Source organism: Boleophthalmus pectinirostris, unplaced genomic scaffold (genome assembly GCF_026225935.1).
Source record: "Boleophthalmus pectinirostris isolate CB_2022bp ecotype Guang Dong unplaced genomic scaffold, ASM2622593v1 HiC_scaffold_18, whole genome shotgun sequence".
In the NCBI taxonomy this organism is placed as follows: Eukaryota; Metazoa; Chordata; class Actinopteri; order Gobiiformes; family Gobiidae; genus Boleophthalmus; species Boleophthalmus pectinirostris.
In genome coordinates, this window is record NW_026571133.1 from 41,110,388 (window position 1) to 41,138,310 (window position 27,923).

Below are 27,923 nucleotides of genomic sequence, written 5' to 3' on the forward strand. Positions count from 1 at the left end.
TCAGAGTTGGTCCAGCGAAGCCATTAGCCTAATCCATGTGGCACCGCTGGACCACCACAGCGCCAAACCCCTGATCACCTTCACATTAGAGCGGATTGGCCTTAATGTAACGCTATTTAACACAGTGTGGCCGCTGTAGCTGCCGGGAGCGCGCGGGTCTTGGATGTGTTTACCCAGAACAGCGCGGGCGAGTGGGAGGAGCGGAGGAAGCACAATCCAATCCCACGGCAGTCTTATGCTGCTCTGTGTCGGTGTAATCCAATGACACACTGCGCCATTTGCATAGTCAACGTTTTCAGAGCTTTTAAAGTGGATGTTGAAGGAGGCATAATATGAGGTACAGCTCTTCAAGTGTGTTTAAAATTATGCAAGCAGAAAACCAAAAAGTTGAGATTTGGAATAGGTTTTAAGTCCAAATCAAATTTAGTACCATGTTACATTTTATTGTTTTGAAAATGCTATATTTTCCATGAAGTTTTGTCTCTTCTGTTTTGGCACTCTTGAGTCTCCCTCCCCTTGCTCCCCATGCTATATCACTCCCCCTTCAGAGAGCTATCACAATACAATCATCCCGCACCCCGCTAATGAAACTACTGCAAATCAAATCAGGTTTGTGAAGTTATTGGAGAAACCAAAGTATCTGGAGGAACACCCAGACGTACGGGAACATGCAAACGCTACACAGAATTCCCACGCAACCCGGGATCAAGCCTGGAAGTGCCAGCCTCTCAGCCACTATGGTTGGTGAGGGAATATTATAACATGGTAGAAATCTAAAACAATTTATATATTTTACATGTATCTTGGTAAAAGCAGAAATTAAATTTGTCAACTGGACAAAAGTTTATTTTGGTCGAATAAGTTTTGCAGCTCATCCAAGTTTCTTTTTCAGTTCTGGTCAAAATGCTGGTGGACACTTCTTTATATCTACCTGAAATTAACACATCTACTTGTTTACAGTTTCTGTTTGTTAGTGTGGGCTTCCGGAAGACCTCAACCTGGAGTCCCACACACACTGACCAATACCTGCTTTTGATTCACACCACCCACTGCACACAAACTTTGGGCGATTCGGACACTACGACACAGGGCCCAAGTTGTTCCTACAAACACAGAGGGAAAGGAGAAAGAAGAACAACATGTGCAGAAAGTCCTTTCTGTCTTTGGCTATCCAAAATGTGCTTTGACAACAGAGAATCAGAACCCAGGAGAAAGGGTTTAACTTTTGTCCAGGTGACAAACTGAATTTCATACACACATCTTTGCATGTACCTGTTTTTTTCCATGTATTTGAGTGAAATGTGTCTAACCCAGCACATATATATTATAAATGCTGTGCTTGAGGTCAAAATAAGTCTACCGTGGACTGTTTGCATCTAATTGCGAAGTGTTTTATTGTTAGATAATCAGGAAGTGCAGGAAGTTAGCATGCTAGCTGTTGGCATTACTGTGACGGTCTCTAAAAGTTGTAAAAACGCGTGTAAACTCATCATGGTGAATAACTGGATACTCGGAATGCATGTGAGGACTAACTAGTTCTGTTTTTCATGTATTTCATTGTTATATTATTATATTATTTATATACAAATAATATAACGTAATGAATAAATGCTTAATAGATGTGTTTAATGTTATACTGTGGAACATTCCAGGCAAAGCAATCACATCTCCATGGAGACAAGCATGCGACAGATCCTCCACTAGAAACGTGCCCAATGAATCTTTAACTGAACAACAATAAATAATTACCACAGACATTACTGCACCAAACCAAGTCAGAATTATAAAACTCTATTCATCTGTCAAACGCACTTTAAAAGCAGAGTCAAAATAGAAATCAGTCAAACCTGTATGTGTTTTATATTATTATTTGGACATGTCTTGTGTTGGTGACCCGGTAGAGTCGGCGTCTGCTGTTGTAACACTACACTTATCATGGACACGACAGGTAAAATGTTCAGGTTTGTATCAGCTCCAGGTTCCATGATGCAATGTGGAGAAATGGATTTAAACAGCGCAGGCTCCAGACAGTCACAGCACATCACCGCGGAGAGGAGGAGGTGTGTGGGGCCAAGTGACAGCAGCAATGGGCCCGTGATCATCTGTTACTATATGTAGACAGCTGTACTCTATTTGTGTACTAGTTGAACTATACTTACAAATACTTTAAAGGGCCTGTATTACACTATTTTAAGAGCTATGTCATAATGTTGTTTCCTGTAGATTACAACCATCCTATCTCTTCCTTAAGATACATTAAATTGGCATTGAACTTGTAAAACTGGCCCCTAGAGGTGAGAATCTGGAAATGCTCCTGTCAAAAAGAGAGCAATTCTGGATTCACTAACTTAAGCCCCAACCACACCAGTACGTGTTTGTATTCGAGTGGTTTTCGTTGTGGATGCAGTGTTCGTCCACACTAATCTGATGGAAAATGGCTCCAGAGACAGAACGATCTGGTGCCTCCAGCTCCTACGAATTCATCTGAGTACTGATCTGATCCGGCGCTGTGTGGACGCCTGAAAACGCTGATACACTGACATAGGAGCTCTAGTTGTGTCCTTATTAGACCACGTCACTGTGACTTGCACCTTCCTGATTCGCTGGGTTTGTGACATCGGTCATGTGATGCTATTGCGGAAAACTGTTTAAACAAATCAGTAACAACTGAACCTTGTCGTCGGTCCATGAACACACTGTTTTACTGCTTGCCAACTTCCTCGGTTCAAAATCGGCTGCAGCAAATTCAGACACGGTGCTCCACTTCCTTGTTTTTACTGCCCACATGTGACTATCTTTTCAGGCAGTTTTGTGTTACTGTGTGGAGGGAAGGCTTTGACTGCGGACACAGAAACAACATGTCTGGACGCAAATCGTTTCCGATACTGTACAGATATTCCTTTTAGTGTAAACAAAACATAACCTAAGTCTTTTGCTCCTCACGGACTTAATGTGGACTTTGACCGAAGATCCTTTTTCTGATATGGTCAAACTATTTTAGTATTTTATGAGAATGTTTTTATGTAAATATCTAACAGTTGTTTTTTTTCTTGTTGTAGAGTGGGCTGATCTCACTGGGTTAACTCACTTTGGGACCTCCCATTCATTAGGGGGATATGAGCACCTGGGCTGGCAACCACTTTGCATACTGTGGTCCAAAGCAAGAAAAATTATCTGACAAAGGCCTTTTGCGAAAATGTAATTTAAAAAAAAAAAAAAGGCTTTTGGACATCGGCCATCTGACTGTGCTAAGCATTTTTTTCACTTTTGGATAATGTTTCCTCATCACAGACATAAATGGAGATGTGTTTTGTTTCATTCACACATCTGTCTGCTTCTAACTGCAAAGTGTTTTATTGTTAGATTATCAGGAAGTGCACTGTTAGCATGCTAGTTGCTGGCATTACTGTGACGGCCTCTAAAAGTTGTAAAAAACGCTTGTAAACTCATTGCAGTGAATATACTCTGAATGTATGAAGTAAGTGACTAACTAGTTCTGTTTTTCGTGTTGTTGCGCTGGGAGTGAGTTAGTGAGTCTTTTGACTAAAAATGATCAAATTCAGAATTCCATTTCGTTTGAACAAAAGGTAAAAGGAGCCGTTAACTTCAAAACTCCCACTCAACTCAAACGTGTGAATGAAACAAAATGCAACACCCGATCTGGTTCTGATGAGCATTATAACATGTTAGTTTTGTGTAATATATGACCTTTAAGTAGTAAGTATTTCTTATAGGGGTGGAACTTCGTTTAAAAAATGATATAATTAATAACAGGCTTTGTAATGAATTGATCTCAATTATTCACATAACAATATTTGCCCCAAAAGCAATATTTATTATGAATTTTAGTGGACGAATTCATCAAATAATATACACAGACACTTTTAAACTCAACCTCTTTTAATGTCTGAAAAAATAAATTGCATTTAATTTCAAAATAGTAAACAAAGGTAAACTTGAAGACACTAAAGTCAACGTGCCATTTTACTTCAGGCCCGTTTACACGAGAACACTTCTGAGTAAAAAAGACAAAATATTTTATCGAAAGTGCCTTTTGTTTGGATGGTAACAACGTTTTTGGAGCCTAAAAACGCAAAAATCTGAAACCACCCTCCAGAGTAGAAAAGTTGAATACGCTCCACCATAGTGTTTCCGTCTACACTGCCCAAGACGCAAAACTCTGGTCAGATCTGCTCACGTCATGTACACATTTACTTCACATACATACAGTACACAGAAACCTGGCATGCATACCCAGTCGAATTCCACACACTTTTGTGTCATCGGATGCACGCAGACTTCCTCCTGAAAATGCTGGTTTAAACGTGGAATAAAAACTGAAGACGCGACGCCATTTTTGCATCTTCTGATCAGACCTTCACCGTATAAAGGTAGCCTTAAAGTTGTTACATTCCAAATAACATACTCTTTTCTGCAAAGTCTACATTAAACGACACCTTCGTCAATACTTCATCGGGTCGTTTTTTTAATAGAAATGTACCGTCCAGCAGACCCAGAGCGCTTTCATGCTCCATTATTGTAGTCAGAACTATGTGCGTCAGTATACCGTAATTTCCGGACTATTGAGTGCACCCGAATATACGCCGCATCAACTAAATTTTTTAATTGTACATATATAGGCCGCACCTGAATATAAGCCGCATGTGTAAACATCTTCAAGAACGTTTTCAAGTTCCGGTCGTCACCTCTGAAAGTTTTTGTCGTCTTTTTGCTTTGAGTCAGTTCATCACACTGCTGTCGCCAAAATCTCACCATCGACTCACTGATGCCGAGCTCACGTGCAGCAGCTCTGTTTCCTTCTTCCTCAGTCACATCAATTGCCTTTAACCTAAAAGCTGCATCATCTCCATTTCTTTGTGTGTTTTCCATGAGGAGGGTGTGTGTTTGAAGCACAAAATAACTGTTCAAAACAAAATCAAATGAGCAACTTCCTCAATGCATCACCCCGTCTCTCTCCATGCTCTACTGCACGTGTCTCCTGCAGAAAGAGTCTGTTCTGTCTGTATCATGTCAGTGTCTTGGAGGATTTTAGCAGATTTCAGACTCTCTCGGGGGCGGGGTTAGTTCTATCAATTAGGTATGAGTGGATGTTTGGCTACTCAAGTTTGAGACGTTTCTTCTCATCATTTACTCATACGGGTAAGACATATCCCCCTCACTAATGTTCATTTAGCATCATAACTTACTTTATCAACGGCAATAAACTACTTGAGTGCACTGACAATATCACTAGCTAGTGTAGCAACTTCATGTGAACCCTAGATCCATGTGTAACCGCACAGACAGAGGTGTTTTCCGCACTCAGGCTGCACATATCCACTGTGTTCCCAAACCATAGACCGTGTATATGAATGGACAATGTGCCAAATGAGGAATCCGTCCATATATTTGCCGCATTGTTTTAGTAGCCGCAGGGTTCAAAGTGTGAGAAAAAAGTAGAGGCTTATAGTCCGGAAATTATGGTAATTGTTGTACCACAACATGGTGCACTGACAAATGTTCCGCGTTGTTTGATATGCAAACTTCAATTTTTAATGCATTATTTTCTTTGTAATTAATTAATCATAATTAACGCATTAATGTCCCACCCCTAATTTACTGATTTCAGGCACAACTGTGCAAAAGCCCGATAGCGATTTACTGGGACAGGAAGTAGTGTCGCTAACAGTGAGCTGACTGGGTGGTGTTGTGCAGATGAAGTGTTGTATTTACTGATTTTGTATGTGTATTATGTCGTGAAATTGAGCCACTTCCCTACATACAAAAAGCCTCCCTATACTCTACATCAGTGCATTCTCCGATCTGAAAGTGATCTCTACTTGTTTTGTTTACTTTCTTGTATAAATCATCAGAATAATGAGCACCGCCGACACAGAAGACTACAGCAGACACGCTGCTCAAGCTGCGAAGTGCACACTGACCTTTGACATTGACCCTGGTGCTGTGGGCGGAGCTTCCCTGAGAGCTGGAGGCCTCACACGAGTACTGACCCCTGGACTGGGCACTCACCACGGGCATCGTCAGCACGCCGCCCTGGAAACAGAACACAACAAGAAGAAAACAAAGAATCTGTTATTATGAGAAGGATGTATTTTTGTGTAAACCTTTTAATATTTTAGTTGTGGAGAGATATTGAAAATTACAACTTGTGCTATAACACCTTAAACAACATCTGGTTTGACACAATGTAATAAAAATAAAAGAAAAATATGAAAATGAAAACATTAAATTAAAATGTATTAATAATTCAAATAGATTGACATTTGATCTACACTGTGAAATCTTGTACTGCGAATTTTATGCTGTTGAATAAGTGGGCTTGAAAATATTTGTGCTATTTAAAAGAAGATTTAAATTTAGATTTTTATTTATAGATTTTAAAAAAAATATATACTTAAAAAATTCAGCGACTTAAATTCAAAATGAAAATAATGTTGTTGTTTTTCTTTTCAGAGATCAAAATGAGAAATTCAAAGTTTTATTACCCCATTATTTTATCTATATTAGAAGGTCTATTTCAAATTTTTTTCGAACTGTTACTGCAATCAATCTCCACAAAAAGTTGACATTCACATTAGGGATGGGCATTCGATTAAATTTCTTAACCGATCGTCAGGAGACTTAACGATCAATTTTCGATTAATTATTAAAGGTTAATGTTTTTATGTTAAAATTACCACAGTTATTATTACTGTTACTAATCTGCAAAAATAAACTCAACTTTACAACATATAAACCATAACCACTCTACAGCCACATCAACCCGTTTGAAATTATCATGTGTTTAATGCAGCTTTGACACATTTGTTTAAGTTTTACAGAAATGAAACTTAAAACCACATGACTCATTTGCATAAACTATAAGTGCTGAAAAAACACCTCTTGTGCACTGATGCGGTTCTGCTTCTGTTGGATTAAAGGATACGACTCAGTGGAATATGAGTGTTCTCTCTGTGACAAAGGGATGATGATGATGATGATGATGGTGAGTGTGTTGTGTGTGTGTTTCGTGTTGGAGATGGTTCGTGTTTTCAGAGATCAGGCGTGTGCAGGTTTAGTGCAGCTTTTTATTCAACAGTCATTTCACTCACTTTATTTATGTTGGTCATTTTATTTATTTTGGCTCCTGTTGTGATGAAAAGACTGAAAAGTGTTTGTCTTTTGGACGTATGTGCACTAGAGATGCGCGGATGGCGGTTACAGCCGCGACCTCAGGTCAGGCGGATGACGTGACGAAAAATAATATTTAAATTAAATTCGGGCGGGTGGCGGTTTCACTACTCAAATAAAAAACTCTGAACTCGGAGCAACTGGGAGGAGGACGAGCGGATGGCGGGTGGGTGCGGTTTTGAAAACTGGTCAAAAACTGTGGTTGCAAATGGACAGCGGGCGGATGATGAGTTTTGTGATGCGGTTGCGGATGAAAAAGTAGCCCATCCGCGCACCTCTAATGTGCACTCAACTTTATGTTGCAGTAACCAGGATACTCCGTTTACATGCACCATGACAAAACCAGGATACTCAAAAAACCCGATTATACCCGGAACACCGATGTGCATGTAATCGCACTCACTGAGTGGGACACTGATCCCCAAGGAGGTGTGCCATAACCTAACCCTAACCTTAAATGTAACCCTAACCCTAAACCCTAACCTTGAACCCTAACCTAACTCTAAAGCCCAACTCTAACCTTAAAGTCAAGTCCAGAATTTCCAGAAATCAAGTCTAATGTCCTGCGCTGTCAGACGCAGCCTCGTCCTCTTACACTGCAACCTACATTTGATTTGTCGATTAAAAATGAACATGACTGATGAAATTCTTAATGATCAGTTAATGATTAGTCGACTAATCATGCCCATCCCTAATTCACATAGTTTTAGTTTTCAAAGTTTTAATTTAAATTTTCATTTCCCTTTAACTTATCATATTTGGATAAACTGCTCTGCTTTTGATATGAACTTGTGCGTGACACCCAAGGGTTCTTCACATTTATTAGTACGTTTCATTAATTCCTTCTAAAATAGACTCCATTTTGCAATAACTGTGAATTTGATATGATATTGTTCAAATGTGGTCCTGTTCAAGCCAGTTTAATCTCCTCTCTATCAGATTAAGGACAGGTGCCATGGAAACAAGACATTATTGAAAACCATTACTGACTTTGAAAAGCCTCAAATCTCACATTCGGCTCAGCTTTTTCTACTTCATCTTTGGTACTATTATACACTCATAAGGAAAACCAACATTATATCATAGTTTTTTTCTGTTTTATATTGGTACAGGGAAGACAAAAGAAGTTTAAAGGTGGGATACCTGAAGAAGAAATAAGAATGTAAATGTCCTATGTCCAATTCTTTCCATGTATTTAAGTAACCAGTGTCTTGCAGTACACATAGATATTGTATTGATACTTTACAGTGGCATCATGCAAAGGGTGTTCTACATGTTTCTCTATGGTGGAATATTCAGCTGTTACCATGGAGACACAATACACACACAAACAAACAAAGAGAGACTTGTTTAACAGCACAAATCTTCTCTCTCTAGTTCCAACTCAGTCAGTTTTTTCTGGTCAGATTGTGTTAAAACAAAGATCAGATTAAAGTCTAACAGAGCCTCAGACAGAGCAGTGCCTACAGTTAGAATCGCAACCACAAAGAATATTGACCACATCAGTTGCAAAGTGTCAATAAGCAGCTCTTGAGCTCAAAGGAAGTCAGCTTTGTTCCGTCTGCATCTGATTATAGAGCGAATTATGTGTTTTGTTGTCCGGTAATCAGGATGTGCGTGTCTGCATACCAAGGACACAGGTTTGGTCTCAGCTTTGGTGGGGACATTAAACCCCCCATGAAACCAACTGATAGGTTACTTGATTAACAGATTAAGTATATAATGTTGTTGACTTTTCATATGATGCACACTGCAAAAACCAAACAGCACGTCTTTATAAGAAATTGTAAAATGGGATAAGAAGTTGTGTCTATGTTTTATGAATTCTTTCCAAAAACACAGAGTCTGGGCAGGTTCAAAATAAGTGAGAGGTGGTTTCATTTTTCAGTTCGCAAAATGTACAGTTTGTGTCTATTCTTCTAAGATGATTGTTTAGCAGATAACAGTGATGTAGAAGTTTGTGCAGATTTCCCTTTGCTTGTTGATGATGAGATATTTGTGAGGTCATGTCCAAACATTTTTCCATGGAATATTGTCAGTAGAGTCGGGGTCTCACAGTGCTCCGTTTTTATTCGCTCTTTTTCCTCCTCGACTCATTATAAGACAAGTTTAATTGAAGATGAATCCAAGTAAGCTGAAAAGTTTTTCAAAGTTTGGTGCAGCATTTTCACTCACGCCTGCTCAAGTCGACATCTTCAGGTGCGGCCCTGTCCTGCCGCTTCCCCAGTTTAGGCTCCTGGCTCCACTAATGACATCACTCTGTTGCAGCCATTGAAATAGCAGCAGGAGTAACCCTGTTGTCATATCACTGAATACATCTCAGAACGTCTAATAAACAAAACTAAAACGTGTTCAATTAATACTACTGAGTTTGGAAAAATATCAGAATAAATTTATATTTTTGTTTATTAAAACAAAAATATTGGTAGAGACTATTTTGTCTTCCCCAAATATTGGTTATGACATGCACGGTGGTCCCTATGCAAACCTACGTCCTTCCTGCATGCTAGTTTTTGCACTTATAAACTCAACACGGTCAATAATTAGGATTCTGTTATTGCCTGATTTGGAACCTTACTAGAGATGCGTGGATGGGCTATTTTTTCATCCGCAACCGCAACACAAAACTCATCATCCGCCCGCTGTCCATTTGCACCCAAGGTTTTGACCAATTTTCAAAACCGCACTCGCCCGCCATCCACCCATTGATTTTAGATTTTAGAACAATCATACAGCAAACAAACTAAGGAGCCTCGATAAAAACACAAACTCTAGAGCTCATTCATTCCAAAATTCACTCAACGTGCATGTTCACATTCTTAATTGTCCGTAACAAAACGCCGCTTGTTGCTCAGGGTTTAACTCCCTGTTCGGAGCCTCACCATGAGCGTGCGTGGGCTCAATAAACGCGCCAGTTCATTGCTCAAGAATCGTGGCTTTATTTGCCGTGATGCACTAAATAACAGGACAATTGCTTCCTGACTCGCTTCAGTCGCTTTCCGACCGTTCATTCACGCACGCAGTCACTGAGTCACGCTCACGCCACACGCCACTCTAAACATTGCACATAGGAGTAAAGACGCATATCTCATAACACTTAACAATATAGGCTATAATATATATTTTTTTTAATTTGAGTAGTTAAACCGCCACCCGCCCAAATTTAATAAAAATATTATTTTTCGTCACGTCATCCGCTCGACCCGCGGTTTAGCCGAGGATGTCGCTGTAACCGCAATCTCTACACCTTACCCGGTCTGGTCCCGTTTGCCTTTAAATCGTGACTAGGAGAGATCGGTAAATTGCTCAAACATGCATAGATGACGTCTAAAACCACTTCGGGCATGTTTTTTTTATGCGGAGACATGGTAGAAAGCTCAAAACGCGTATTTTTGCATGACAGAATAGAGAATAAACGTAAACAAATTCAATAAAAAAGGTGTCAAATCACACTCGGAGCCAAATCGGGCAATGACGATGCTCAGAAATTAGTGTTTGGAACAACTTTGGACCATTACAACACGTTTAAAATGAGCTACTTTTGTTGTACACATTTTAAGACCGGCCCAGCGCCTTAAACATGCCCCTTTACTTAGCTGGCCTCATCTCCCCTTTTACGCTCGTACAGCAAAACACACTGGACTTGTTAGCGGCGACGCTCATTTAGCCCCCCCATACTAGTCCCGCTCTATGTGTGAAACTTAGTGGTTTTTAGTCGGAGCCTCTGTGAGAATAAGAAGAAAATTGGCTCTACGGGAAGAGTGCGGCGGAAAAACCCACTCAGACGAAGCGTGACTTAAAATGCAGGAAACTAATAGAAAAAATGGACGCCGCAGAAATCATGTCTGACTCCAATATCCCGACCAATTTAACAGGGGACAAAGAAGACTCAATCTGTACAAGCAGCAAGAAGCTACGGCAAAAAATTATGTATTCTAGCTGGAAATTGAATATGAAATAGAAAAATGTGTGAGTTGGGCAAAAAGTAGCATTCGTGAAACTCGGTGAGGTCTATATTCCAGATTCAAGAGCGGCGCATTATCGAAGAAATTTTAGAATTTTCAATTTCATCCATTTTAATAATAATAATAATAATAATAATCCATATCTGGAGTTGTGCTTTGTTTCATTTACACATTTTTAACACACAAACTCTGCACATTTAGGCTGAGTTCTTCTCTCAAGCAGAAAACGCTCCAGTCCACCTTGTGATGTCATGTTGTAATACAAGAAGCGCTCCACCGTGTTTTTAAATGCCATCCATGTTCACTAGAATCATTTGGATAATTTCAGCCCTGGAATTGAATTGGAACTGATCTCAGCTGACTTGAACACTGTCACCTTATGACATCACAAGGAGGAACAGAGCATTTTGAGTTTTGGAGATGTAAACACACTATAATAATGAAGAGTTCCTCAAACGTGTGAATGAAACAAAACACAATTCCAGGTATTTTACCATGTTTTTGATGAAGTAACATTATAACTAGAGGTGCACAAAAATATCAAAACATCGACATATGGTATCGCTTAATGTGATGATGCAGTATCGATACAGTGGGCTGCTGTATCGACATATCACCAAGAGTATTTTTTGGTATATTTTACTAGATTCTTTTGTTACAGTGCGATAGTTTTGTTTAGAGCAGACATGTCAGACTCAGGGTAAAACTCAGGGCTAAATTTGGCCCGTGATATAATTATATTTGGCCCACAAGATCATGTCAAATATGAGCTGCCACTGGCTGTCGCACCAGTATGACACATGCATCACTAATACTACAAATCCCAGAATGCTTTACAAACCACACCTGCTTACACTCATTGGCATCTGCTAAAGACTGGATTTTCATTGAAGCACGTTGTTATTTTTGACTGGTTGTTGGCTTGTGAAAAAAAAAAAAAAAAAAAAAAAGGAGTTCAAAAGCTACAGATAGGCTATAGACATTATTTATTTAAAATGTTGTTTTATATTTTGCTTGTTCTTGATTCAATGTTTAAGCAAAACTATTATTAAATATTTATTTTCAACATTACATATCTTGAAAGAAGAGAAAACATGCAGATGTTGTTGACTTAGTCCCAGTTTTTAATTTTGGCCTCTGTGAATCTGAGTTTGACACCCCTGGTTTAGTGGAAGGAAACTCGTTTATGCGACTCATTTGACATTTTCACTGTTTTGATGATTAAAATGTTTGTGTTTCATTAGAACTTTGCACAAGAAGTGGTTTAACAAAGACTTTTAGTATCACAGCCATGATTTACTCTTTAGTTTTATTGAACCGTATCAAATCGATTTGTATTATATTGTATTGAATCAAAAGTTCATTGTATCGAGATATGTATCGTATTATGGCCTATGTATCGAGGTATGTTTCTTATCGTGGCATATGTATCGAGGTATGTATCACATCGTGGCCTATGTATCGAGGTATGTATCGTATCGTGGTATGTATCGTATATCGTGGCATATGTATCGAGGTATGTATCATATCGTGGCCTATGTATCGAGGTATGTATCACATCGTGGCCTATGTATCGAGGTATGTATCGTATCGAGGCCTATGTATCGAGGTATGTATCGTATCGAGGCCTATGTATCGAGGTATGTATCTTATCGTGGCATATGTATCGAGGTATGTATCACATTGTGGCCTATGTATCGAGGTATGTATCACATCGTGGCCTATGTATCGAGGTATGTTTCTTATCGTGGCCTATATATCGAGGTATGTATCGTATCGTGGCCTATGTATCGAGGAATGTATCACATCGTGGCCTATGTATCGAGGTATGTTTCTTATCGTGGCCTATATATCGAGGTATGTATCACATTGTGGCCTATGTATTGAGGTATGTATCACATCGTGGCCTATGTATCGAGGTATGTTTCTTATCGTGGCCTATATATCGAGGTATGTATCGTATCGTGGCCTATGTATCGAGGAATGTATCATATCGTGGCCTATGTATCGAGGTATGTATCACATCGTGGCCTATGTATCGAGGTATGTATCGTATCGAGGCCTATGTATCGAGGTATGTATCTTATCGTGGCATATGTATCGAGGTATGTATCATACCGAGGCCTATGTATCGAGGTATGTATCTTATCGTGGCCTATGTATCGAGGTATGTATCGTATCGAGGCCTATGTATCGAGGTATGTATCGTATTGAGGCCTATGTATCGAGGTATGTATCTTATCGTGGCATATGTATCGAGGTATGTATCACATTGTGGCCTATGTATTGAGGTATGTATCACATCGTGGCCTATGTATCGAGGTATGTTTCTTATCGTGGCCTATATATCGAGGTATGTATCATATCGTGGCCTATGTATCGAGGAATGTATCGTATCGAGGCCTATGTATCGAGGTATGTATCGTATCGTGGCCTATGTATCGAGGAATGTATCGTATCGTGGCCTATGTATCGAGGTATGTATCTTATCGTGGCATATGTATCGAGGTATGTATCACATCGTGGCCTATGTATCGAGGTATGTATCGTATCGAGGCCTATGTATCGAGGTATGTATCGTATCGAGGCCTATGTATCGAGGTATGTATCCATCGTGGCCTATGTATCGAGGTATGTATCACGTATCGTGGCCTATGTATCGAGGTATGTATCGTATCGAGGCCTATGTATCGAGGCCTATGTATCGAGGTATGTATGTATCTATGTATCGAGGTATGTATCGATGGTATGTATCGAGGTATCGTATCGTGGCCTATGTATCGAGGAATGTATCGTATCGTGGCCTATGTATCGAGGTATGTATCGTATCGTGGCCTATGTATCGAGGTATGTATCGTATCATGGCCTATTTTATTTTATTTTATTTGGCCTTAATAAGAACATTTTAAGCAGCCTAAGCTTGTGGACGTGGTCTAATCTCACAGACAATTCCTTTCCGCTACTAAGTGTTTGATAGAGTTTAAGAAAGCGAACAACCCCATCTTGCAGGATTTGCGGGCAGGAGCAGGACTCAAAATTACAATTCTTTGCAGAAGCGGGACTGAAAATTCCCACGCAGACCTCTAGTATGTATCGTATCAGCAGCTTCTTAAAGATAGCCAGCCCTAATTATAACATCATTAGAAGATCACAAGAGTCCGTTTCGTATATAGCTGCACAATTTTGAAAAAAGACCCTTGATCATATTGTGATCAGCCTGCGCGTTCATGGTTCTGTTTAGAAGTTTGATTTTCAACAAAAAAGATGAGCGAGACTAACTGGAAAACTGTTGGTTAATACCGGCTACTTCAAGCTCTAGATTTAGCCTAATTGACAGTAAATGTTGATTTTTACATAATGAGTTGGTAACAATTACACAATCTGAATGCGTTCCATACATTACTTGGCTGCAATATTCTTCACACTTATTAACACTTCTTCAGTCGCACTTCTAATTCCATCTCTCGGCATCGCAAATTGAACCCCCTTCCCCAGAAAAGATGAGGAAGAAGAAGCTAATTTAAGGCCAAATCATCCAACTAAACAGAACAGCAGCATCGTTTCGTTGTGCGCTTGGTTCCATTCATTGATACTGTAGCGTGTACAGAAGCATGAATCATACTTGGAGCAGTGGGAGGGCAGTTTGGGCACTCTCCAAATCATAGCTGGCTCCCGCACGCTAAGTTAAAGCAGGTCAAATCAGATCAACGCCGTACCAGCAGCTCGCTACGCACTGACGTCACGAGTAACATCATTTGATTTTCAGTTTTTGTAATGAATAATATACAGTATATATTTTTTATTCCTATCTGTGCTTAGAGATTATTATTAGGGTATTTTTGTTTGTGGTAATGTTTATGATTTTTCAGTATTTAAGAGGGAATGTGTTTGTTTCTATTTGTAGAGAGAAAGGCGAGTAGAGAGTAGAGTTTTTCATTGTTAATTGATTTGGGGGAGGAGCCTCGTACTATAAAAGGGGCTTTCCATCTTCACAGACAAACATGAAAAGTTCTGACCCCAGTCGCACTGTCGTATTGATACTTTGCAGATGATGACATGAACATTCCTTAGGGGTGTGGTGCTAACTGGAAGCACTGCTGTGTTAGAAGCGTTTTATTTTAAAGAGTTTTATTTTAACACGGTCTGATCAGAAGGAGCTGATTTGGTTGGAACTACAACAGGTGAGCTGATTTGTGCTTTTATACAAGTCTCTCACACAGAAAATCACAGTGACAAAGACATCTTAAAGGTTCGATATTACACAAAATGGACCATGTTAGAATGTTGTTACCTCATGAAAAACACACTCAGTTGTGTTTTGTTTCATTCACACGTTTAAGTAACTCTTTATTGTTATTCTGTCTACATCTCCAGAGCTCAAAATGCTCTGTTCCACCTTGTGATGTCATCAAGCGGTAGTTTTCAAGTTAACAGCTACACTTTTGCCTTTGTTCAGTAGAGATTGGTAATTACAGGTCTGAAATTATCTGAATGATTTTAGTGAAGGTGTATGGAGTCTAAAAACACCGAGGAGGACTTCCTGTATTACCACATGACATCACAAGGTGGAGTGTTTTCCATCTGAGAGACAAAAGCCCCTTTTAAAACACCTTTTTTGTGTTCTTGCATCTTACATTAGAACACTGTAAGTAAACTTTTCTCTTATCTTATCTCAACCAAATAAGAATAGAATATAGAATGTATACAAAGTCCGTATGTTGTTTCATCTTAAAAACAAAACCCTGAATGTTTCTGAGATGTGAAACACGTGTAAGTGGAACAAAACACAATTCCAGGTATGTTTTTGATGAGGTAACAACATTATAACATGGTTTAAAGAGTCCGTTTTGTGTAACATAGGACCTTTAAAGTTTAAAGGAAAAGTGAGAAAGACCAGAGTTTGTTAGTTACTAGAGAGAGATAAAATCTAATCAGTGTCTGTACTATAAGTGTGTCCTGTTCTGTGTAATATCCTGTCGTCATGTCTTATCAGCAGGAGTTTTAAAGCTCATGTGTGCACTGTAGTACTCCTATATATTACACATACATGAGGGAGACTTACCGTCTGCAGTACTTTGTTGTCTTTGAACCATGTGATCACCGGAGCTGGGTTGCCGCTGGCGACGCAGGTGAGAGACAGCGGATTTCCAACCAGGACCTCGATGACGGGAGGCGGGGCTTTGGTGAGAGTGGGAGGAGCTGAAATACACAGATAACAAAATATGAATAAAAAACAACAAATGACAAATTTTCTTGTGTTGTTCCTTACTAAACATTTTAAGTTATGTCAAGACCATTCTGTTAAATTAGACATATGTTTCCCCTTCATTGACCCTCTGAAGTTGTATTTGGAGTGATTTGTGCATGTTTGGGCAATCTTTAAGCACTTACTTTCAAGACGCCATACTGCCGATCAAGTCCCATTTTCACCGCCAATCAACACACCCACCTGCTCTGTACTTACTTCATTAGTAAATTTTATTTTCTTAATTGGTGATACACGTAGGATTATGCAATGTTACATTGTCATTTTGGTACAAATTTTGGTTTGTTAGTGTGATGTGTAGCCATCCATCGGAGATGCCGACAGCTGCACAACTCTTTGTTGTGATGACATTGAGTTTATTTATTTAATGAGACAGGGACAGTGCACAATATACAATATACATTACCTCCTAGGACCTGAACATGGTTTATTGATTTCTCTTTGTTATTTGGAATGATTGTGACCTGAAAGAAATATTATATTTTTTATATTTATATGTCTACATATGTTAAATAAAACATTCATTTTTTATGTTTTTTAATCATTTTGATGAAACACAATAAAGTCACAATTGAATAATGATTTGCAGAAACTATTTATTAAGAGCCTGAACAAACCAAAATGTGTGTGGACATATATACGCCAGGTCCTAGGAGTGATACATTGTGCCAGGTTGTAATACTAGTGCAAACTGCAAACTTCCACCTGTCGTCTCTGGGCAGGTTGATTTGAAAGTTCGTAAAATCAAACATACAAAGAGAATGTCTTTATAATGACCTGAGCAACTTAACAATTCCAGATCCTCATTTACACCCAGTTCTCTTAGCATCTTAAAATCATCATCCTTTATCAAAATCATCATTCAGTTCATTCACTCCTGATCATCACTCTCTCTAGACACTCAACCTCACATTCTCAGCTCCCATTGGGAATCACAGTTTTCTTTTATTAAGTTGTTTTAGATGAAAATTGTGTTTAAAATGTCTAAATTAAATAAAAATGACAAAAAGATCCACTGCTGTCAGAGATTATAACAGTGTAGCAGACCCAAGCATAATATATTTGCTTTAACATTTTAGAACAGGGCTCTCCAACCTGTGGCTCAGGACCTACCGGTAACTCTCCACCCCTTTCCAAGTAGCTCGCCAACAGATTTTGGAATTATACCATTGTGCTGAATAATAAAAATGTGGTTAAGTACATGCCTATTACTATTGTCCAACTTTGTGCACTAATAAATGGACAATGGTTTATGTTTTATAGGCGTCTAACTGTATCCAAACGCTCGCCCTCTTTCTTATGATCGTCTCAATTTCTCGCAGCCACTAAAATTAGAAGCTCTCTGGCATTTTTGTTTTGTAAAGCTCACGGGAGGAAAAAGGTTGGAGACTCCTATTTTAGAAAGACAATTTCGTAGTTTAATTTAAGTCCCTTGTAAAGCTTTGTGCCAAATTTCCTTCTACGCATTTCAGCAAAATCTGTCGTGCCAAACCAGTACAGATGTTGTATAAATTAGATTAAAAGTTGTAAGCAATATCATTAGCAACTGAAATTTGTGATAATAAACGTACCGTGGTATATAATTAGGACGCTCGGAATGCTTAAAGTAAGTGAGGAATAACTTTGGACCAAGCTGAGCGAAGTGTTTTGCCAAATGACACAAACAAAGCAGCCAGCGGTCAGAGCTAAAAAATCAACATCCAAAATTTAAAGACGCTCTAGCCACTCCCCCAATATCTTAATTGTGTAGAATTACTGTAATCCATAAACATTAATTTGAAATGTCAGCCATTTTGAACCGCAAACTGCTTCCCACCAATATTTTGAAGTTGGCAAAGCACTCGAACCTTAATAGAACTTTCTTTATGTTAGCAATAAGTTACGCAATTGTCAGCTTGTTCTTAAGTGCGAGTCTCCCTTTATTTGATGGATCTGAAATGTGAAATATTGACGTCCACTTTATCTTCCTCCGCTCGGTCGATACAGCAATTATTGTTTGGCACGTACCATGGCAATGAGCTAACAGAAGCGCCAGTCTTAAACGTATTCGCCGTTAGCGTACATATTTCAAAAAAGTGGCTCGATATTTAGTAATAAACACGATGCTCTACGGTGATTGTTGTGTTTGGTAAGCACTTAGAATATGAGGCATCTTAGGGCAGTTCATTTCTGAAACTCTTAAAAGAATGAGGGCAGTAGTCGGCCATTTGATTTGTTTTTCATTCCTTAAAAAGGGGGGATTTTACTTCTGTGGGGACTAACTGCTATTAACTGATCACCATGTTACCTTTTATTGTTTTGAAAATGCTAGCGTATTTTTTGGACTATAAGTCGCTCCGGAGTATAAGTCGCACCAGCCAAAAAATGCGTCATGAAGAAGAAAAAAACATATATAAGTCGCACCGGACTATAAATCGAACTTTTTGGGGGAAATTTATTTTATAAAATCAGAGACCAGGAACCGACATTTCATCTTGAATGACAAGTTATAGTAACAACAACAACAAAATAGAGAACAACAGGCTAAACAGGCTGGTATGTTAATGTCACATATGAACAGTTCTTCAGATAACTAGAGCATGAACACCATAACATAAGTTTACCAAATTCTCGACAACACTCCAAATCACAAAATTTTATTCTTCATCCTTGGTGTCATTTCTGAGCAACATCGCGACCTCAGGAAGTAAACTATAGATCCAGGAGGTAAACGGATTGCAGTTTCCTCTTCTGTGTAGCTGTTGTCAGGCTCAGCATACAGTTCCAGTTAGAATTATTCCGGCCTTTCTGAATCCCAAAAGGATGGTTTTGTGGTCACTGAAGTCCAGGCTTTGTCGATCCATCCAGTGACTTCCAGGAAAGTTACTTGGTGCACCCTCCCGGTTGCCGTGAAGCTGTGTTCTCCATTCCCGCCTTCCACCAGTCCCTCACAAGTTCATTCCAAACTTTCTTTCTGTTGCTCAATTACCATTTTCAGATGAATATTTCACTATTTGCAGCAGGACAGCAGCTTTTTCTGCAGGAGACATGTGCAGTAGGGCACCAAGTGACAGGGGTACAGTAGTAGCAGATACTGACACACAAGCCTAGAGCGCCCTCTCGTGGCCGTCAATGTGAAAATTTTAATATATACCACCCAAACCATGAAAAAAAGTGCGACTTATAGTCCAAAAACTACAGTATATTCACCAAAACCAACATATTAACATCTCCATGCACTCCACATGTGAAGTCACAACCCCGTCAGAGTGCTACTACAACGCAATCATTAGCATTCGGTGAATGAAACTACTGAAAATCACATCAAGTTTGTCAAGTTGTTGCGTACAGGTTTAAATCATGTTTTGTATATCGATGATGTAGGCTTGTTCTGGACAGAGTTGTACTGCTAACTGTAAGGAGGGTTCAAACAGGGCCTGGGAGAGATCACTACATTACTCAAACATGCATTGATGACATCTAAAACCTTTGAGGAGGGAACAATGTTATAAAATGGTAGAAAGCTGCAATACAAAACGGAGAAGAACCACAGGCTTTATTGACATGTTTGTACTGCACAGACAGAGGTGGAGAAGAGCTGAGGACACACAGATCACCTCGGTGCACTGTTTGTACAGAGCTTTAGGATTGTCGATGGATTCTCTGTATTTCTCTGAACTGTATGAAGCCGGAGCTGTTACTGTTTTAATAAAGGTACTGCAATCACAACTGAAACATTAACCTGCACATGGAAGACACATACATACATTTGTTTTGTTTTATTCTGCCTATATGGAGAGGTCAGGCCTCATGTGAAAGCTCAGAACCTCCAGAATCCATTGAGTGAGTTGCAGAGGCTGTACTAGCACTGATCCATGATTGGCATTAAGTGCTGGGGTTTGGTAGCCTGATTGATCAGCTGGTCTCACTTCGTAGAGACTGTCTGACCTTGCAGTGTTCGCTCGACAGTAGGCGCGTACTTTTTTCATTTAACCAATCGCTGCTATTTGGTCATGATGTATGTAATGCGCCGCTAACAGGGCTAACTGGTATATTAAGCTTTTCCCAAATCCCATAGGAAGAAGGACAATAACGTCTTTCCCCTTGATAAAATTCAACAAACATTCTCTTTGTTCCAACTTTAAATCCTTGATCTCAGGAATCGTTGCCAACACAAAATGTATGGCTCTTCGCTGATTGGCTGGTGCCCGAGCTCTCACTTACAGGATTTTTTCGAAATATCTAGTGTATTCCGATTCTTGACCTAGTCGCTGGAGGGAAATGAAATTGAGTGGAGGCACTAGATGGCGCCAGACTGACTAGGGGTTTGGATAGTAGAGCAAGATAATCTTGTGGCATTTTAATCTTGCAAGATATTCTTACTAAATTACTAACAATACTGCTCTCTACAGTCGTGAATATTATGCTCTTTCTTAGGTAGAAATTGTTGTGAAAAGTTTGAGAACCTGCTTTCACTGATTTATTTGAGCATGTAATAAATAAAATCATGTTTACATATACAAACATGGAATTCGCCGTGTATTTTCAATCAAATGTTCATTCATCAGTTCAATAGCAACAAGTGAGTTGTGTATTGTTATGTCATGTCAGTTTTATATGATGACTCCAGAGTAGCTATGCTTCTACAGCCAATGGAGGTCAAATAAATACGAAATACAAAACAAGTGAGTTCAGTTATATAGTATATGATTTGACATACTATTAGTGAGTACTTACAGGATCATAGGAAAATGTGTGGATGAAACGAAACACAACTCAGAGCATGCTTATGATGAGAAACTTATAACAAAGCTCATTTTTGCAAGGATCTGTACCTGTGTCTGTAGCAAGCTGTACCTGATTTAAAATACTTTAAAAACAAGTCAGCGGTCCAAAGTTATTCCTCACTTACCTTGTGCATTTCAAGCATTGTAATTCACCGAAATAGTTTCTCCGAGCTTTTCACAGCTCATAGAGACCAGAGCAGAGTTTTTTATTGAAAGTAGATAGATATTGTAAACAAACTGGACAAAATTGGATCTTTTCGGATGAGTTTGCAGTTAAAGGTGCACTGTATAACTTTTCAGTTGGGGGCCCGTCACCTGCATGTTTCTATGGATACTGTACATAATTGCTTAGAATTTCCACAGACAGACAATGAAACAAATCTAAATCCGTGTGTCATTCGTTTTTCAAAATAAAACCAAAAATAAGAAAATGAAAAAACAACAATTTTCTTCGTTATTTGTCTTCAAAACCAAAATGAAAAAAACAGATAAGGGTTAATTTTTTCAGTTTTTGATTTTGTGTTTAAATGAATAATGGGGGGGGGGGAAATGCCATTTCCCGTTTCCATGACTTAAACATATGGACTGAACCAGGACTGAATCAGGACTAAAACAAGACTAAACCAGGACTAAACCTTTTTCAGTTCTGGTCTGGTCCCAGTGTCAGTCGTGGTCTCAGTCCTGGTCTGGTCCTCGTCTGGTCCCGGTCTCAGTCCCAGTCTGGACCCGGCCTCAGTTCGGGTCTGGTCCCTGTCTCAGTCCCGGTTTGGTCATGGTCTGGTTCTGGTCTCAGTCCCGGTCTTAGTCCTGGTCCTGTTCCCGGTCTCAGTTCTGGTCTCAGTTCTGGTCTGGTCCTGGTCTCAGTCCCAGGCTCAGTCCCGGTCTCAGTCCCGGTCTCAGTCCCAGTCTCAGTCCTGGTCCTGGTCCCAGGCTCAGTCCTGGTCTGGTCCCGGTTTAAGTCCTGGTCTTTGTCCCGGTCTGGTTCCGGTCTGGTCCCAGACCTGGTTCAGTCCGTATGTGGCGCAAAAGACCTGGCACCACATTTTAAGTCACTGAAACATTATCTGTTTTATCCATTATTCATTTAAACACGAAATCAAAATCAAATAATGAAGAAAACTGTTATTTTTTCGTTTTCTTATTTTTTGTTTTATATTGAAAAATTTATGAACAAATGATACACGGACTGATCTACCTTACATTTATTCAAGTACAGGTGGTTTGATTAGTCAAAAATACAGAGAAAAACAACATTCTGACTGTGAACAGGGTCACCTGTCCACAGATCTGACCTGTAACTTGGTCTGGTTTGGTCTCCATGATGATAGAAACATTTAATACCATACTGTGAAACATTCCAGATAAAGCAATAACATCTCCACGCAGAAAAGCATTTACACAATATGCATTTACAGCCTTTGCGATTTGCTAATTGCATCCATTCAAATCACAATTTCTAATTCATTGCGATAAATCCGGCAGCTCTAGTTCATAAAGTATCATATACATCCTCTCCCAGGGCCCTGACTGACGGACTGTAGCAGAGACATTGAAGGATAGCTCAGGGCCAGTGGGACGGTGTAGTGTATCTATAACACCTATAGTCCGGCAATTCTACCTCTCTTCAGGTGCCTTGGTGCTGAAAGAAAAAAAAACAAATAACTGCCACTTTGGAACTCCGAACTCAAAGTATTAAAGAACATGTACTTTCTCACAAAGCAATATAGAGTACCATTTGGAGGCCAGCAATGCTCTCAGGAGATACACAACCTTATTGATTCAGCCCATAGTAAATATGATACATTCTAAGAAAACTGGAAAATTCCGTTGAGATGGCTGTGTTAAATCTTTTCCGCAAGACTTTATTGAATTGCAAATCGATAGTGCATTTTCATAAGAGAAAATCTATCTTTATCTTAAGTGCGGAGAGAGTTGGTTGTATCCGAGTCGGCAAACAGCTGTGATCCGGTGAATCACTTACTCCGAAGCGCACAACACCTGCCAGTGATTTCTGATAACTAGGTTTTTCCATGCAAATAGCTTTAGCGACGCAACAATAACAACTGCTGTGATGTTTTCATTTGGGAATACGGTTTTACGATTTGGAAAAAAATATAGAATTGCGACTTTTCTGACAGGCATTACAATTGCGATTAATGTTTTATTTCGAGAACGCATATTTTGCATTTTTGTGGCTTTAATTCTCTTTTGAACATGCCTATGGTCATATCACATTTTCTCATTTAAAGGTTCATTATTACGCAAAATTGACTCTTCTGAGCTTGAAGCCATGTTAAGATGTTGTTATCTCATCAAAAACATACCTGGAGTGGTGTTTTGCTTCATTCACACATCTGAGTAACTCTTTATTACCGTATTTTTCTGACTATAAGTTGCATTTTTTTCATGGTTTGGGTGTTTCCCCTTGAACTGCCACCTTACCGTGGTGGGGGAGTTTGCGTACCCGAATGATCCTAGGAGCTATGTTGCCCGGGGCTTTATGCCCCTGGTAGGGTCTCCCATGGCAAACAGATCCTAGGTGACGGGGCAGACTAAGAGCAGTTCATAGAACCCACATGAACAGTTTAATATCGAGGACCGTGACGTCGCCCGGTATGGCGCAGCCGGGGCCCCACCCTGGAGCCAGGCCTGGGGTTGGGGCTCGAATGCGAGCGCTTGGTGGCCGGGCCTTTGCCCACGGGGCCCGGCCGGGCTCAGCCCGAAAGGACGACGTGGGTCCACCCTCCTGTGGGCTCACCACCCGCAGAGGGGTTCATAGGGGTCGGGTGCATAGAGGACTGGGCGGCGGTCGGGGAAGGGTGTCCCGACGGCCTGGTCCGCACACACAGCATCTGGCTGTGGCGACGTGGAACGTCACCTCGCTGGGGGGGGAGGAGCCCAAGCTTGTGCGGGAGGTTGAGAGATACCGGCTAGATATAGTCGGGCTCACTTCTACGCACAGCTTGGGCTCTGGTACCCAACTCCTTGAAGGGGGTTGGACCCTCCATTTTTCTGGCGTTGCCCACGGGGAGCGGCGGCGAGCTGGTGTGGGCTTGCTTATAGCCCCACAGCTCAGCCGCCACGTGTTGGAGTTTACCCCGGTGAACGAGAGGGTCGCGTCCCTGCGCCTTCGGGTCGGGGACAGGTCTCTCACTGTGGTGTCAGCCTACGGGCCGAACAGCAGTGTAGAGTACCCGGCCTTCTTGGAGTCCCTGGGAGGGGTACTGGACAGTGCACCGACTGGGGACTCCGTTGTTCTACTGGGGGACTTCAACGCCCACGTGGGCAACGCCAGTGACACCTGGAGAGGGGTGATCGGGAGGAACGGCCTCCCCGATCTCAACTCTGGATGTTGTCGGGCGGTGGAAGGAATACTTTGAGGATCTCCTCAATCCCACCGTCACGTCTTCCGAGGAGGAAGCAGAGGCTGGAGACTCAGAGGTGGACTCATCCATCACCCTGGCTGAAGTCACTGAGGTGGGTGGCAAGCTCCTTGGTGGCAAGGCTCCGGGGGTGGATGAGATCCGTCCTGAGTACCTTAAGTCTCTGGATGTTGTGGGGCTGTGTTGGTTGACACGCCTCTTCAACATCGCGTGGCGGTCGGGGACAGTACCTCTGGACTGGCAAACCGGGGTGGTGGTCCCTCTGTATAAGAAGGGGGACCGGAGGGTGTGTTCCAATTACAGGGGAATCACACTCCTCAGCCTCCCCGGTAAGGTCTATGCCAGGGTACTGGAGAGGAGAATCCGGCCGATAGTCGAACCTCGGATTCAGGAGGAGCAGTGTGGTTTTCGTCTTGGCCGTGGAACACTGGACCAGCTCTACACTCTCCATCGGGTGCTCGAGGGTTCATGGGAGTTTGCCCAACCAGTCCACATGTGCTTTGTGGACTTGGAGAAGGCATTCGACCATGTCCCTCGTGGTGTCCTGTGGGGGATGCTCTGGGAGTATGGGGTCCGGAGCCCTTTGCTAAGGGCTGTCCGGTCCCTGTATGACTGGAGCAGGAGCTGTGTTCGCATTGCCGGCAGTAAGTCAGACCTGTTCCCGGTGCATGTTGGACTCCGCCAGGGCTGCCCTTTGTCACCGGTTCTGTTCATTGTATTTATGGACAGAATTTCTAGGCGCAGTCAGGGGTCGGAGGGGGTCTGGTTTGGGGACCACAGGATCTCATCTCTGCTGTTCGCAGATGATGTTGTCCTGATGGCTCCATCAAACCACGACCTGCAATTTGCACTGGGGCGGTTTGCAGCTGAGTGTGAAGCGGCTGGGATGAAGATCAGCTCCTCCAAATCCGAGGCCATGGTCCTCGACCGGAAAAAGGTGGCTTGCCCTCTCCGGTTGGGTGGAGAGTCCTTGCCTCAAGTGGAGGAGTTCAAGTATCTCGGGGTCTTGTTCATGAGTGAGGGGAGGATGGAGCGTGAGATTGACAGGCGGATCGGTGCAGCGTCGGCAGTGATGCGGTCGCTGTATCGGACCGTTGTGGTGAAGAGGGAGCTGAGTCGAAAGGCGAAGCTCTCGATTTACCGGTCAATCTACATTCCTACCCTCACCTATGGTCATGAGCTCTGGGTAATGACCGAAAGGACAAGATCGCGCATACAAGCGGTCGAAATGAGTTTCCTCCGCAGGGTGGCTGGGCGCTCCCTTAGAGATAGGGTGAGGAGCTCAGTCACACGGGAGGAGCTCGGAGTAGAGCCGCTGCTCCTCCACGTTGAGAGGAGCCAGTTGAGGTGGCTCGGGCATCTGTTTCGGATGCCTCCTGGGCGCCTCCCTCGGGAGGTATTCTGGGCATGTCCCACTGGGAGGAGGCCACGGGGAAGACCCAGGACACGCTGGAGGGACTATGTCTCTCGGCTGGCCTGGGAACGTCTCGGGGTCCCCCTGGAAGAGCTGGAGGAAGTGTGTGTGGAGAGGGAAGTCTGGGAGGCCCTCCTCAGACTGTTGTCCCCGCGACCCGACCTTGGATAAGCGGAAGAAAATGGATGGATGGATGGATGGATGCATTTCAGAACATGATTATACACTTTTAAAGTACAAGGTTAGGATGTTTTTATGCAGAATAAGACAGGATATTTTGTGTGTAGTGGAAATTATAGTACTTTAACTTTTGTTCCAGCTTTTGTGATTTGCTAATTGCATCCTTTTAAATTGTGATTGTGATTAATCTTGCAGCTCTAGCAAAAAGCTTTAGTGGCGCAACAATAACAATTGTTGAGCTGTTGTAATTTTGCATTGGCAGAGTTGGCATTGTGCGTCTGACATTAGGGAGTGAAAAGCACACCTGGGGAAGCTTCCACAGCTGAAACACGCACACCCCTACACACACATACTCACACACACACACACACACACAGAGTTATCTCTTATGACGATCAGCTCCTCTAAAGCTGGCACAGGCGCCCGGTGAACAGCCTTTGATCTGAGTCCCACGCACACACCGAATCATTGATAAGCTTTACCAAATAGAATTAAAACTTCAAAGCGGCGGCAAACTTTCAATTGGATGTAAAACTTTACGTATGTGTGATGACAAATGTAAAAAAAATCTTAAAAGTCAAAAGTTTACGAAAGTTCTTAAAAATTCATTTTGTTTGTAGTGTGTATGAGTAAAATGAAAAGGGCTGAGCGCTTTAGATGATGACTTTTGTTTTGAAACTTCACTCCTCTCACCTGCACCTGGCAGCTGTGTCTTTTATGTGGTGTGCTTGATGCCACCTGCACATCACAAGCATTGTGGATAAACTACTACTCCCACTTAAAGAACTGTGTAGCCTCTGATCTTTTTAAAAGTGTTCACAAATGAACCTGGGTCTCCGGTGCCTTCATCTGCAGATAGAGGACATGTACAATTTTCTCTTATTCTCAGTTTTTGGACAGAATACATTGCAGCTGCAGCGGCTGCACTAGCACTGATTTATGATGTGCTGCTGGGGTTTAGGTAGAGACCATTCAGATCAGAGAGAAGCATTTTAGGTTTAAACCAACTGGATTTCAGCATTTAAAGGGCAACCCAAAATGAGAGACTCATTCTCCTTTCTGATTGGAGAATCATCTTCAGAAACAAAACACCAGATTATAGCATTAAACAACTTTCCCGTCATGTTTAATGTTTTTGTAGCTGAGAATAAATCAGCATAACAAATGTTATCAGTAAAATGATTGGATCTGAACCACATCTGGACATGTTATGGGGACATGTTTATGGACGTGTATGGAAATACTATTTCCACGGTTTCAATTTTGGTACAAGATTGTTTACACAGTTGCTATCTTGTAAGTAATATTCAGCCCCTTCATTCATTCAGAACAGGCTCAATTTTAAGTCCATAATTGGCTAATTACACGCTGTGCACCAAACAATCTATTCAAATATTTAACAATCAAGCCCAGTTGTTTTGTGTTACCACTATTGTATTGTATGGCATTTAACTGAAATAAAACAATGATGGCTATTAAATAAAGATTACATTAAGATTAGGTTATGAAAAAACAAATAGATACAGAATGCCATTCTCCACACATAAAGGCTAAACAATGCTAGATATTCCTATTGCCTACAAAATAATGAATAGTGGATGAGGTATGTAAAGTCTTTTATGACTATAAATGAAAGTTTGTATTATCCTCTCTGACAATAGAATCCTATAGTGGTACAAGAGAGCTGAGTCATAACATTTGCGGGGACTATGCAGTGTTTGCATTAGATTTTAAATGGAACTTTGATGTTCACAGTCA

The 27,923-nt window shown here is 41.1% G+C and overlaps 1 protein-coding gene across 1 annotated transcript in view; it reads right to left on the reverse strand.

Moving 5' to 3' along the window:
* The window catches only part of igsf9a (immunoglobulin superfamily, member 9a), a 242,568-nt gene that overhangs the window by 109,885 nt on the left and 104,760 nt on the right, over nucleotides 1-27,923 (reverse strand). The window contains exons 5-6 of the mRNA XM_020919260.2: nucleotides 16,219-16,355; nucleotides 5,943-6,054 (exon numbers count right to left, since the gene is read on the reverse strand). Of these exons, the coding sequence (XP_020774919.2) occupies nucleotides 5,943-6,054; nucleotides 16,219-16,355 (249 nt within the window). The remainder of the gene's footprint in view (nucleotides 1-5,942; nucleotides 6,055-16,218; nucleotides 16,356-27,923) is intronic.